Here is a 12,411-nt window from a genome sequence, read left to right as displayed (position 1 = left end):
TATTACTAATGGAAACACTTAACTTCTGTCATGTTAATCTTAAAAATGGTGGCACAAACCATCATATTTCATAAGATTTTGTATTCTCCATGGAAGATATTTGTTCAGGGCTTTTCCGTTCCCTTGATTCTCTTCACCCTGATTTCCTGACTGTTACTCAGTCGCTGTCATTCATGTTTAGATATTTGCATCTATTATCTTTAAACCTGATTTGATGTATCTACCTACCCTACATAAAGCTCATGGATGAAACTAATCTTCTACAATCAGTGAAGTAAAGATTAACCCTTTTTTTTTCCCCCCAATTGCTTCTTGCATCCAGAGCATCATCTGGCAGGCAGTTCCAGAGATCAACCATGTACTGTGTGAAAACATTTCACTTCTTTCTTTTTGTGTAGCCTGCGATTTTAATGTCTTGCAGCAGTGCCTATTTGAACAGCTGCTTGTTACTCTTGTCAATCTTGTCCCATGCTGAAGAGTCCTGTCTTTTTGTTTTGTAAGGTCGGAATTTTCTAAAATTAGAATTGGTCACATGGACTCATAATGAATCAAGTGCTAGTAGGTATTACGGACTTGCACGGTTTGGAGAGATGAGATTTTACAGTGGTGTTAGCTGTGTCATTCTCTCCTGTGCAGATTAACCCTTTATTTCATTAGCAGTATAATTAAAATATTAAGTATAGGAAATCATAGTAGCATTGTAATTCCTGGGTTTGCACTAGTTCACACTGGAGGTTTACTTTCATAAACAAAAACACTGGGAGTTTTAATTAAAGTGAAAATGTAAATGCCCCAATAAACATGGGAATCCTGGGTAAATACCTTAAAGCTCTATGAGAAAGTGCCCTTTTTGGAATATATTGGACCAGTGTTCCTAGTTTTGGTTCCCTACCCCCAGCCTACTGCCGTTTTAACCATCTGGTTTATCGATTTATGAGCAGAAACACATTCCCAGTTGGATTTAGGGATGTAATTCTGGATGCTCACCAGTCTCTAGTCCTCGCTGTTGCTTTTTGTCTGCTCCCCGTCTGCCAACTCGCTGCTGGTGGGAACCACGGCCCAACTTCTGCAAACATGCACACACGGCACAAACAGTTCATAACTTCAAGCTGCTTCTTAGCTTCCCAAACACTTCTCAAACTGTTAAAAACATGTGTATGTATAGGATTAGAAATTCTTTTCCGTCATAAACCCTTAATGTAAAAGGAAGTGAATGAAGTTCAGTATTCAGACCTGCACACTGGTATTATTTTCACGCTGTGTCTGCACTGCAGACTGCAAGAAACGTGGATACCCAAACTGGCCTTAAATGAGCTGCCTCAGGTCCTGGAAGGGCTTTAAGAGCAGCAGTGTGGGACTCAGCAGAGGCTCCTGTACTCTGCTTCTGGCACAGTGTCCTGCTGCCTCTCCTGGGAGGCTTCCCAAGCTGGGTCATCTCAGTGTCTGCCCGTAGCGCAGACACACACACCAGTTAATTTTTCCCTATCAGTTCATGCCTGCCTTGGAGAATCCCCAAAGTACTGTAATACAGAGTAGCCTTTGTTTTTCAGTAGGGTTTTTTAATGTGATTTCCACATATACTTTGTCTGTAAACTTAGCTTTGGTTAAGCATATTACGTATTTAATTGCGGCTATAACTGCAGCTATATTTGAACCCATTCCCACAAGGCTTTTTTAAAAAAGCACATGTTGTCTTTCCTTTGCAGTCTGATGTGTTTTACACTTCCTATATTAGCTGGTACATCAGAAACTAGTGATACTTAACTTCTTGGCTTTAAGCTAATTGGTTAATAGTACACATTTTCATTCATGTTTCTTTTGTTCATAAGACAATATTTGAGAGCTGTGAATTGCTGGAATTCATGCTTGGACTTGTTTGGACATTTGAAAACTGTCAAATAACATGCTAGTTCATAATAAGTCTTCACTTGAAGTCTGGGAATTTTGTGATTGTCTAGATCCTGAAATATTATCGGAGATCCACTTAAAACTAATAGCTCCTTTTGATTAGTATTTACTTTTCTTGCAGATTTTCACAGCGCTGCCACCTTTTACTCTGGGAATTTTTGAACGATCGTGTACTCAAGATAGTATGCTTAGATTTCCACAGCTATACAAAATTACTCAGAATGCAGATGGGTTCAACACAAGGGTAAGGGAAAGTCTGTTTCTTTAAGAATTACTGTGAGCATTCTTATTTTCCAGGTCTTTCTCATTAGGAAATAACTTGCTCCTCATTGTTACTTATGCTTTATGGTAGCCACTGCAATCGAGAGTATTTTACCTGCCAGTTCTTTTCAAGGGCTTACATTTTTTATTTAACAACAAAAACCACAATGTCCTTGTTTTTTGATAAGGATTTTCAGCTATGGCTTCAGCTGAAATATTCACGAACTTTTATTCAAAGTAAGATTTGTATTTGAGTATGGTTGTTTTGTTTTTTAATTCACAACTACTGATAAGTGGTGAGTTTACCACTTTCATAGCAACTGGATAACATCTCCTGGATTGTATTTAATGTACAAGTTGTCATCATGCTTTCTACTAGAGGGATTTTTCACAATTAGTATAGCTCTAGTCCCATAGTTATTTTGGAAAATAAAACTGTAATTAGTTTATTTGGACTTTTGAGTTTTGAAGAACACATTTGACTTCATTTCTCTATTTAAATGCTGTAAAATGCCAGCATTTAGAATTCTGTCTTTATTCCATAACAGGCACATCTAAGTGTACTTCTGAATCGTGCTGTATGATTGATTTGTTCAGAGAGAAAATTGTAGAGTACATAAAGCAAACAGCGTTATCTATAAGTTTAAAATTGCGGGCACAAAGTGTTTACCTGTTAAAAGAAAATAGAACATTTCATAGTATTGAATAAATCTTCTAAAATCATTCTTTGAGGTAATTAAAGAACGGTGGCTCCATCTGTTTGCTATATTTTGACAAAGATCTTAAATTGCAAGCATGCTAGACTATTATGTTTTAAGTCGTTAGAATAAACCATCCAACTGGTCCAGTGTTTTCTTGTGGAAGAGCAGAAATTGTAGGAGGAAATAGATCCTGCAGAAGTTTAGGTATTTCACTTCAGAACAAACATTGTCTGACTCAAAACTACACAATGAAGTGTTTGTGAGGAGTTAGAGAGGTCAAGAGTTTTGGACTTCACTGATGACTTGGTTTGTTTTCCCTCAGGTTTTCTGGGGTCACTGCATCAATGCCCTGATCCATTCCATCATTCTTTTCTGGTTTCCACTGAAAGTGCTGGAGCACGGTAAGAGCTTCATTATGTCTTGCATCAGGAACTGGTGTTCGGACTTACAGACCAGCGTGTTTGCAGAACGGGGGGGTCGGGACAAGTCCCAAGAAAATAACGCTGACAGACAGTTCAATGGGCTGTAGCTGCTGAACTTGGCTAGTTATCTAACGGCTTTGAGAACTTATTCTAATTTAACATAATTATTGTTCATATAGTGACTTTAATACATTAAAAATTAAACTGCTGTTTTGCCAAGAAGTTTTAATCTAATATTGAATAGTGTTCTATGAAATGTCTTATTTTTCTGGTAGTGGGTTGATATCTCAACTTTTTACTGTATAATGTTCTTACAACAGCTGCCTTACAGCCGTTTTCTTTATATCTTGTTGGACCTTTCCCATTCCGTAACACTGTACTGTAAAATGTAGGATAAACTAGAGAGATTTCACTACTTTTGGAGTCTGTGAAACAAATGAATTGGCTGGAATGGAAGGAGGCCAGATCAAGAGTCACAGATTTGAGAAAATGAGATTTTTGCTGTACAAATTAGGCTTATTAGATCTTGTTTTCTGTGAAAGATAATGCAACTACATGATATTTCAGGGAATGGTAACTTCCATATGGTTCCTACCTAGCTTCACAACATAGTTGTGTGGGCAGGAAAACCCATGGGAAATCTGTTCTTTTACTGTCATAAGAAACAGGACTAGATCACATGAGGGATTTGGGGGCAGTGGGGGATAATAGTATTTATTGGAAAGAATGATTTTTTTTTTAAAACCTAATCTCTTTCCTGGAAAACACCACGTTCAAGAAAACCTTCTAAGCTCCAGGATGGCTTAATTGGGGCAGAGGTGAAAGAAAATGGAAGGGAATATGGATGCTCACATCAGAGACATGATGGTAAAGATACTGGTGGGAGGCAGGATCGTGTTTCTCTACCTGGCTGAATAAAATGTTGGTATCGGCAGCTTCATGCACTATCTGGACTGTACAGGAAAGGGACGTCCGTCTCCTCCATATGTGGGCTGGGAGCTCAGTTCAGTTTTGGGAGAGAGGAGTTTTTATGGTTGGTTTTTGTTTTGAATTGAGGGGGTTTGATGTTCTCGTTCACTATGTTTATGAGAAATGTTAATCTCTAATAGCTCTTCTTTAAATCCAACTTCAGAAATTTTAGGCTGACATCTGTAGTGATTACACTTAAAGAATAATAACCGGTTTTGTGTTTTCCATAAATGTTTTTCTACCTAATTCCTAAATAGACAACGTACTTTGAATATCAACAATTAAAATGATAAGGCTGGAATACTCACCCACTCAAATGGTAACTTTCTGAGTTCTTTTGAATATGTTGCTTAGTTTGCTTTCTGAAGAGGAATGAATGTTGAATTTAAGTTCCTTTGTATTTCCAAGTGAAAAAGGGATTTTAGTACCAGGGACAGAAATCTGCCATTCACACTGGGATGCTTTTTAACCTCTCAGGTTCCTTAGAATGTGAAGTGCATGTAGTCCATGAATGGGCATTTGTATAGCTTTAGAAATGAATGTTCACTGAGTGTCCTGCTGTTCTCATTAAAAGAAATATCATTCCTTTCAGGACTGTTTAGCCTCCTAAGTGGAAGGTCAGGGAAATCACTGAAAAAAAGAAGACATTAACTTACTGCATTAAAGTGTGACTTTAAAAAAATGAGACCTACACCAAAACTTATTCAGTTTCTTAATTGTGCGGTGTGATGTTGCACTGGAGCAATATACTGGCGGAGTCATTAGGGCGAGCTATTCTGAATCTATCAAAACCGACACATATTTAGACATCCCTTTTTCTTAATCAACTGAGACTTTTGGCAATGTTGGGGTTCATTGGGCACAGAAGGCTCAGTTCTCTAGTGCTCTTCACCTCTTTCATTGACACTAGAGCAAAGAGTAAAGTGACTATTAAAACTTGATGTGTATTTGTGAATACTGTGATGAATGCCTGAGTACCAGGGGAGGAGCTGGGCTCATAGAGATGCCAGCAGTAAGAAACTAAACGAATTCCTAACCAAACTGTGTCAGGCTATAGCTCCTGTTATCATGTTAGTGACTAGTCTATTTGCTGCTGTTACCTAGTAGTTAGGGTCTAAAAGAGAAAAGAAAGCAAGGGTGTATAGATATGTACCAGCAATTTCTAGAAAATATTCACAACCTGTCAGTTATTCAGAGACAACCACATGCAGCCATTATAGAAGAAAACTATAGCAAGTGTCTTGGGGCAACTGCACTGACTAAATATGTAGTTGTCTTAGTCTTTTTACCTGTAAGCTGGGCAGAGTCTTCACCACACAGGTCAGGGTGTCAGAGCCTCTTCTCTATTAACTTAAAAATGTACTGATCCTGGACACCTATGTTACAGGAATGTAGTTAACTAAGTAGATTACTCTAGTTAGGAATGTCAGATCTAGTTTTGCAAATCTAGCAAAATGGTACCCTCATAGTAGAAGTACTGTGCAAGGCAGTATGTGTTTAGGAACCGGTCCAAGGTTTTATCTTAAGCCTTTTTCATCCCTGCTGTTTGTGTATTTCTCTTGCAGTTGCTTTAAAAGCTGTGAAAATAGCAATACTTATTATGCTTGAGTAATTTTTGAAAGCTCCTGTGAGTACAAGTTCATTTGGCATTAGTGTGGCTGTCGAATGTGCTTTTGTGGTGTTACACTTTTATTCAACAAGGGCTAAGAAAGACTAAAGAGGCATTTGACACATTGGCACTTTCAAAAGTTGGCACTTTCAAATGATAGATTAACACATACTTACCCTTGTGCACACTTGACTAGAGAAGGGGTGCGTGGAGACTGGATGCCGCTCAGCTACTGAATTAACCTCCAGTAAGATATTTTAGATGTTACCTGTGTCTTTTACAGGTGAAACTTTTGTGGCTCTTTAAAATTCAGCTCTGTTTCACCACAGATCAGCTGGTGGTTTACAGGCTTTCTCTTTCCCAGGCACAGCAAATAATGGGTTTTGTTAGAGGTGTCAATAAGTAGTACAGAATGATAGTGACAGAAGAAGTGACACTGAAATACCTCAGCTCTTACAGGCAAATTACATGTTAGCATCTTTTGCTAGGATGGGTTCTGGCAGCTGGGACCGTGTATATATGTTCAATCTGAGCATAGGCAAGGTTGGGACCAGTTATTTTCGCTCAGAATTTTCCTTGTTAATTCATCCATTCTGTTGATAAACTCAAATATTATGATTTTTCTTTTTTTTTTTATTTCAGATGCAGTATTCACAAATGGCCAAGGAATTGACTATTTATTTGTTGGAAACATAGTTTACACTGTAAGTTTATGTATCCTAGCAATTTTTGAATGGTAGAATTTCTTTACACGTTTTTTGTGGTGTAAATCAGAAGAAACTATATGAGTAAAATAAAATCAAACTTATGCTGTGTGCATTATTTCCCCGTTCTTTTTTTCATTTTATTTCTTTTTTTCTGTGGATATGCACCAAAAACATCTTCTGTTCTGTCTTTGCCCCATCCCACACTGCCAAGCTCCTGGGTTGGTACCTAAGTGGCAGTAACTTTAGGTGTAAGGCGGAGTTTGGGCTGTGTGAACACCTTTGAATTTGAGAGTGTTAGTATTCAAGTTGTCTCTTTTCTTTATTTCCTTGCAGTATGTTGTAGTCACTGTTTGCCTGAAAGCTGGCTTGGAAACAACCGCGTGGACTAGAGTAAGTACTTTTCAGCGTCTTTTATTAGCACATCTTCCCCCCTAATGAGTGTTAATACAGAAAAGAAGTACTAAAAATCATTTGAGGCTTCAGTGTTTTAATTGGATCTTTCATGTAAGGATATAACTGCTAAGCTCTGTAAGTACAGGATGTGAGAGCAGAATGAACTTGTAGATCACACGATACGTGTGATGAAAAAGGGCAGCCTGTCAGAAGTGGGAAGTGAACACTAAAAGTATATTGCAAACATCTCTATTTAAAAATCAAGATAATTTTGCATTAAATCAACGTACTGTAATTGCTTAAGGACAGAGATCAAGAACATCATCTTTGTAATCTGTAACTCCTATAAAAGTTAAAGCAATAGGGAATGGAAGGTGTCTGCCCACAGATAACTCCTGAGCTTTGAAAATGTCTTTGAAGCTGGTAAAAAGCACTAGTGACTTCACATTGCATGAGATTTTTTTGTTTGGAAATCTAGTGTAATAAGGACGTTAGTCTGACAGTTATGTCGATTCCTAGATTTGAGTCATTTACTTGCAGTGAGCAAGTGCCCTATTGCTGGTAGGTGTCAGAATCCAGCAGGGCAGTAACCCTCAAAGAAAATGGAGAGTAGGAGGGTTCCATTGGTGAATCTTCAACATTATTCTCCCTTTTTTTCCCCAAGCCTCTCTAAAACACTAATATTTTGGTTTTGGAGTCACCGCTTCTCCACACTGATGGGATAATTTATGGGAAACTGATTTTCACTACACAGTAAAGCAACCTGCCTCATGACCAAGCTGTTTTGAGGACTCTCATATCCTTACTTTACCAGTTTCCTGGAGGGGTTTGGCTTAAATCTCATAACCTCATTGCTTCTGTTATTTGTAAAACATTTTCTTTCACTCCTCACAGAGTGGTGAGCTGATGTCTGTTCAGAATTTTGAAGATGAAATGCTATCTGTATGGGTTATTTAGTAATTAGGGAGATGCTAATATTCTCTGCCTCATTCTCTTATCTGAAAATAAAATGTTGGTTTTTTTGTTGTTGCTTATGCATAAGTTCTGTGTTGTTTACTGACTTTTTAAAATGCAGAAATACTTACATTAATCCCTTATTCTCTAGAAGAGGATATATTCAAGTCTGCATTGGAAGCATGTGAACCTGTTTAGATCCTGTTATGTTGTGAATTACTTCATGGCTTCTCTGCTTTCCCATTTCCTGAGTAATTGGTGTCTTTTCAGTCACTTGGGGATAATCATGATCCCTTCTTTTCTAAATTTTACTTTAAAAGATACCGTAAGGTTTAGTAGATTTCACTGTTCTTGAACACTGGCATTTTACAGATAAATTGTTGTTATGCACAGAAAAGTCCTTGTGTTTAGAATCAACTTTTTTCTTTATAGACTTCTAATTCCTGTCCCATTGCTTGCACCAGTGACTCTCATCAGTTGTTGGTTACAATTATTGTTTCAGCTGTGAGTGAGTCAACATATAGAGAGTCTTTAGGTTACTTGAAGACTATTAAATATACAACATTGAGTTAAGCCTCTTCTCCATCATCAAGTGGACTGGTTACATGCAATTTGCTCTTGACAGCAAGAGGGATGCTGCTGCTTGGGAGAGCATGATGGGTTCAGCTGAAAGCTTTAAATAAATAATGCAGATTCAAAGGGCTTGGGAGCCTGATATATCCAGTAGGTGGTGTGGAAAGAAGGGCTTTGGTAAAAGTAGTGACATGAAACATAACAAAATCCGCACACTGGAGCTGCGTGAAGTAGCTTCCTGTTACATGTTACCTACCTGGAACATTGCAGCAGGCTTTTTTCCAAACACAAGTTTCTTCAGTTTTACCGCACTATGTGAACTATTTCAGACAAATAGGACACACAGGATAGTCATACAGCGTGTCTAGTTTTCATGTGAGAGCACGATGATTTATTTTTTTCTGACTGTTATTCCTCTGATGCATCTGATGGACTCACTTTGCACCTGAATTCTGCAGGGGTAAATGGCAGAGATCAGTGGAGAATAAACAGTGCCAAGGTTGGTGGGGTGAGTGTATAAGGAACATTTTCAAGCAGGGCAAAGAGGGCTCTTCTTGAAGGTGGAAGCTCTTTTAAAGGTAGAGAAGCAATTCAGATAGGTACAAACCCAAGACAAAGAGGTGATTAGGACAACCATGAGAAGGTAATAAAAACAACATAAAATGACCACAGTCTTTGAGCTGGAAAAGGTGAGATGAGGAGCTGCAAAACTTGAGAACTGTCCTACCAGCAGACTGGAGAGAAAAATAGGAGAGAGACAACAACAACAAAAAGTTGCTTCACTAGCGTTAATACATCTCCTACAAAATAAGAGTATGTTTTAAATTGGTTTCCCTGCTTGCTTTTGTTTTTACTGTTTTTAATCATAAAGTCTGTATGAGCTTGCAGCTTGGAAGCACCAGTCCAGGCTGTCCTGAGCCTTCTGTGCACTTTTTTGTAAGGACGACTGTGGCTCTAGGGAAGGTGCCTTGTCCTTTTGGGAAAGCAGCACTGATGCTGCTCTGCCATCGCATGTGGTCTCCTTTTCTTGAAGACAAATTCTTGCAGCAGCTGAGTGCTGCAGTTGCTCACTGTGGCAGGACTTCGTTTTAGTCAGAATCTTGACATGAGTTGTCCCTAATTTTCTGAAAAGGAAGTAGACTGAAAGGATAAATTCCATTACTACTTCTTCCAAGTGTTTTTTAAAAAAAAAGAAAAATCCTTCCAGTCTCCTAGTTTTATTCACATTAAAACGGAACAAAAAACTGTTTGGTGGGTTCAATATTTTTTGTGATTTTTTTTTTTTTGAAGTCAAACAGTTGCTGGTCACATCTCCTGAGTGAAACAGATTAAATAGCAAAATTGGAAAACACATCTGTCTGCCCATTATGTTTCTCCAGGAGGGGGCCTGTCTTAAGTCCTGCTCAACAGCCCAGCAACTTGTAGGACTGAACAAAATGCCAGCTTTCCACCTCTGACGTTTTGCCGTATGAATGCCCCTACTGTAAGGCAGCCTCCAGTTGCTCCCAGCTATCTGCAAGTCTGCACTGGTGCTGCAAACTCTTCCTTGCTTGTTTGTTTTCACTGCCCATGCTGGAAGAAGCTCTCCTTTCTGAGGATGCTCAGCACTTCCAGAGGAGTGATGATCTCCTCCTTCCTGAAGTTTGTGTCTGTCTCTTAGTGGGCAGAACACAATACTCTGCTAGACACTTCTTTGGTTCTCAGACATACTGTTCAAAAAGTCAACAGATACAATCATCAAAAAGAAGCTATAAAGCTGAGAATTAAACAAACACGGTGTCAACCACAGCAACCAGTGTGTGAATTCATTCCCATGTTCCTAAACCCATGTGTAATTAGTAATTAAGATTTATGCAGGTACTTCTCTGAATTGGAGCCAAAGTCATCAGCCGCGGGAGTTGTTGGCATCCAGAAAAGCTGGAGCCAATAATGAGCTCAGTTGCTTGTTACAACTGAAATTACTGATTCCATCCACTGAAATGTAAAAGTAAAACAGCTTAAATCATCCTGAACAGCAAAATAGTTTGCGTTTGTAGGAAAAATTGATTTCTTTACTGCAAGTGAAACCAAGTCTGTGTTGGACATGTTTTTGGTCACTTTAGTAGTACTTTTATTTACTTTTAGTGAGTCTACACACAAAGACCCAATAAAGATATAAGCTGCACTGCAGATCTGTAGATCACTTAGGACAACTTTAAAACAAAAACAGCAAAGCTGATCAGTAGACGCCAACTGTGGTAGTGTGTTACACAGCACCGAATCTTCCTCCATGAAACATGTGTAAGTGGCTTGTATTCATCCATTCTGCATAAGGGATTTGTCCCTGTGAACTTTAACCCGAACCTTTGAAAATTTCTACCTTGATGTATGTGTTGAATCTGGCATGTCCACGATGGGAAGCAGGAGCTAGATGAGAGAAATCAGAGTTCCAAGGAAAATCTAATTAGTTTTTTTGAGGTCCAAGTAAGACGGATTGGCTGAGAAGGCTATCCGTCTGCCCTGTTGTGGGGCAAAGATTAAAGAGGAGTGTTGGTTTATGCTGTTTCAAGAACCTGTGCTACTGGCCTGGAACCAAGTGCTGTAGATGGGTGTGAGTGAGAGCGACAGCTGAACAGAGAAATGCCTGTAGGTGAAGGTGGATGGAGGATGCACCCCGTGTTGACTCTCCTTCTTTCCCTGCTCCTTGACAGTTCAGTCACCTGGCCGTCTGGGGAAGCATGCTGCTCTGGCTGGTGTTCTTTGGTGTCTACTCGGCCATCTGGCCCACGTTCCCCATCGCACCAGACATGCTGGGGCAGGTCAGTATGAAGACTTGGCTGCAGGGCCTGCTGTCCCGGGCTGCTGCTGCCTGAACACTCACACAAGGCTTGGGAAGGAATTGTGCTCCAGTAAGAGCTCCTGTACTGCATTTTAACCTTTTTTTTTAATCCCTGCATTCATTTAGCTTAATCTCTTCATTAGAAGAGCTCTTGTTCTCCACAAAAGTGACATCATTAATGATTATATGCACTGTGGATACTATATGACAATTCTCAATTGACGTGGGTGGTAGTGAGACTGGCTCCTTCATTAGCGCTTACTTTGACTTTGTGTGTTTGACAAAATGCCACGGGTTGGTTTTTTTTTGTTTGCTTTGGTTTTATTTGGTTTTGTTGTTTTGGCTCTTTTATCATAGGTTCTCTCTTCCACATTTTTCTCTTTTGTATTGTTCCTTTTTTCCTGCATTTGTTTAAAATAAGCTGTAATTTATTTGAGAATGAGATGGTTAGAAGCAGAAGGGAAGCTGATATGTTAGTGGTCCCTTTATAATACTAAAGGAATTTTGGATTTGTTCCTTCAGTGTCAGCAGAGTTCCAGGTGGTGGAATTTTCCCTTCGGTGTCATTATTTCAACCCATGGTGAGAAGATTGAGTCACGAGCCTGTCAAAATCACTCAAGAGCCTTGTGCATATTTAAAATAGGGGCTTACCGTGAACAATGAAGTACTTAATAAACGTATGGTAAAATGTTATTCTGTATAAGTGAAACTGCTGTAAAAAATGGCTAGAAAAAGGTATTCTGTAACAAGTTTAGAGTTTTCTTTAATGCAAGGATGCTGATTATAATACAGAAAGAAAGAAATCAAACTAATAGTTTTAAGAAAGAATATAAGTGTATTTAGCTCATGTCACCCTTATGTACTAGAAAATAATTTTTAAAAAGCCAAGTGTTGGCAAGCCAGTTAGGGATTTTTGAGGTTAGTCTCATGTTTGTACTCAACAAGAGCAGGCAAGCATGATTTTGTTACTCTTGTGGCCTAATACATGTTTTTTTATATTGTGCTAAAACACTGGGGATAGTGCAGGCTGTGGTAGATTTTTGTGGGCAGGTTTTTACAGCAGAGAGTGACAGCTGACAGACTGGAATCAGCAATG

General features: G+C 38.9%; 1 protein-coding gene across 8 annotated transcripts in view; it reads left to right on the top strand.

Annotated features, from left to right (window-relative positions):
* The window catches only part of ATP8A2 (ATPase phospholipid transporting 8A2), a 340,707-nt gene that overhangs the window by 227,676 nt on the left and 100,620 nt on the right, over positions 1-12,411 (top strand). For all 8 annotated transcript variants that reach the window (XM_065050318.1, XM_065050316.1, XM_065050290.1 and 5 more), the window contains 5 exons: positions 2,030-2,152; positions 3,193-3,271; positions 6,513-6,574; positions 6,911-6,967; positions 11,188-11,295. In XM_065050318.1, coding sequence (XP_064906390.1) covers positions 2,030-2,152; positions 3,193-3,271; positions 6,513-6,574; positions 6,911-6,967; positions 11,188-11,295 — 429 coding nt within the window. The remainder of the gene's footprint in view (positions 1-2,029; positions 2,153-3,192; positions 3,272-6,512; positions 6,575-6,910; positions 6,968-11,187; positions 11,296-12,411) is intronic.

Source organism: Columba livia, chromosome 1 (genome assembly GCF_036013475.1).
Source record: "Columba livia isolate bColLiv1 breed racing homer chromosome 1, bColLiv1.pat.W.v2, whole genome shotgun sequence".
Lineage (NCBI taxonomy): Eukaryota > Metazoa > Chordata > Aves > Columbiformes > Columbidae > Columba > Columba livia.
This window is presented reverse-complemented; position numbering and strand designations above follow the sequence as displayed.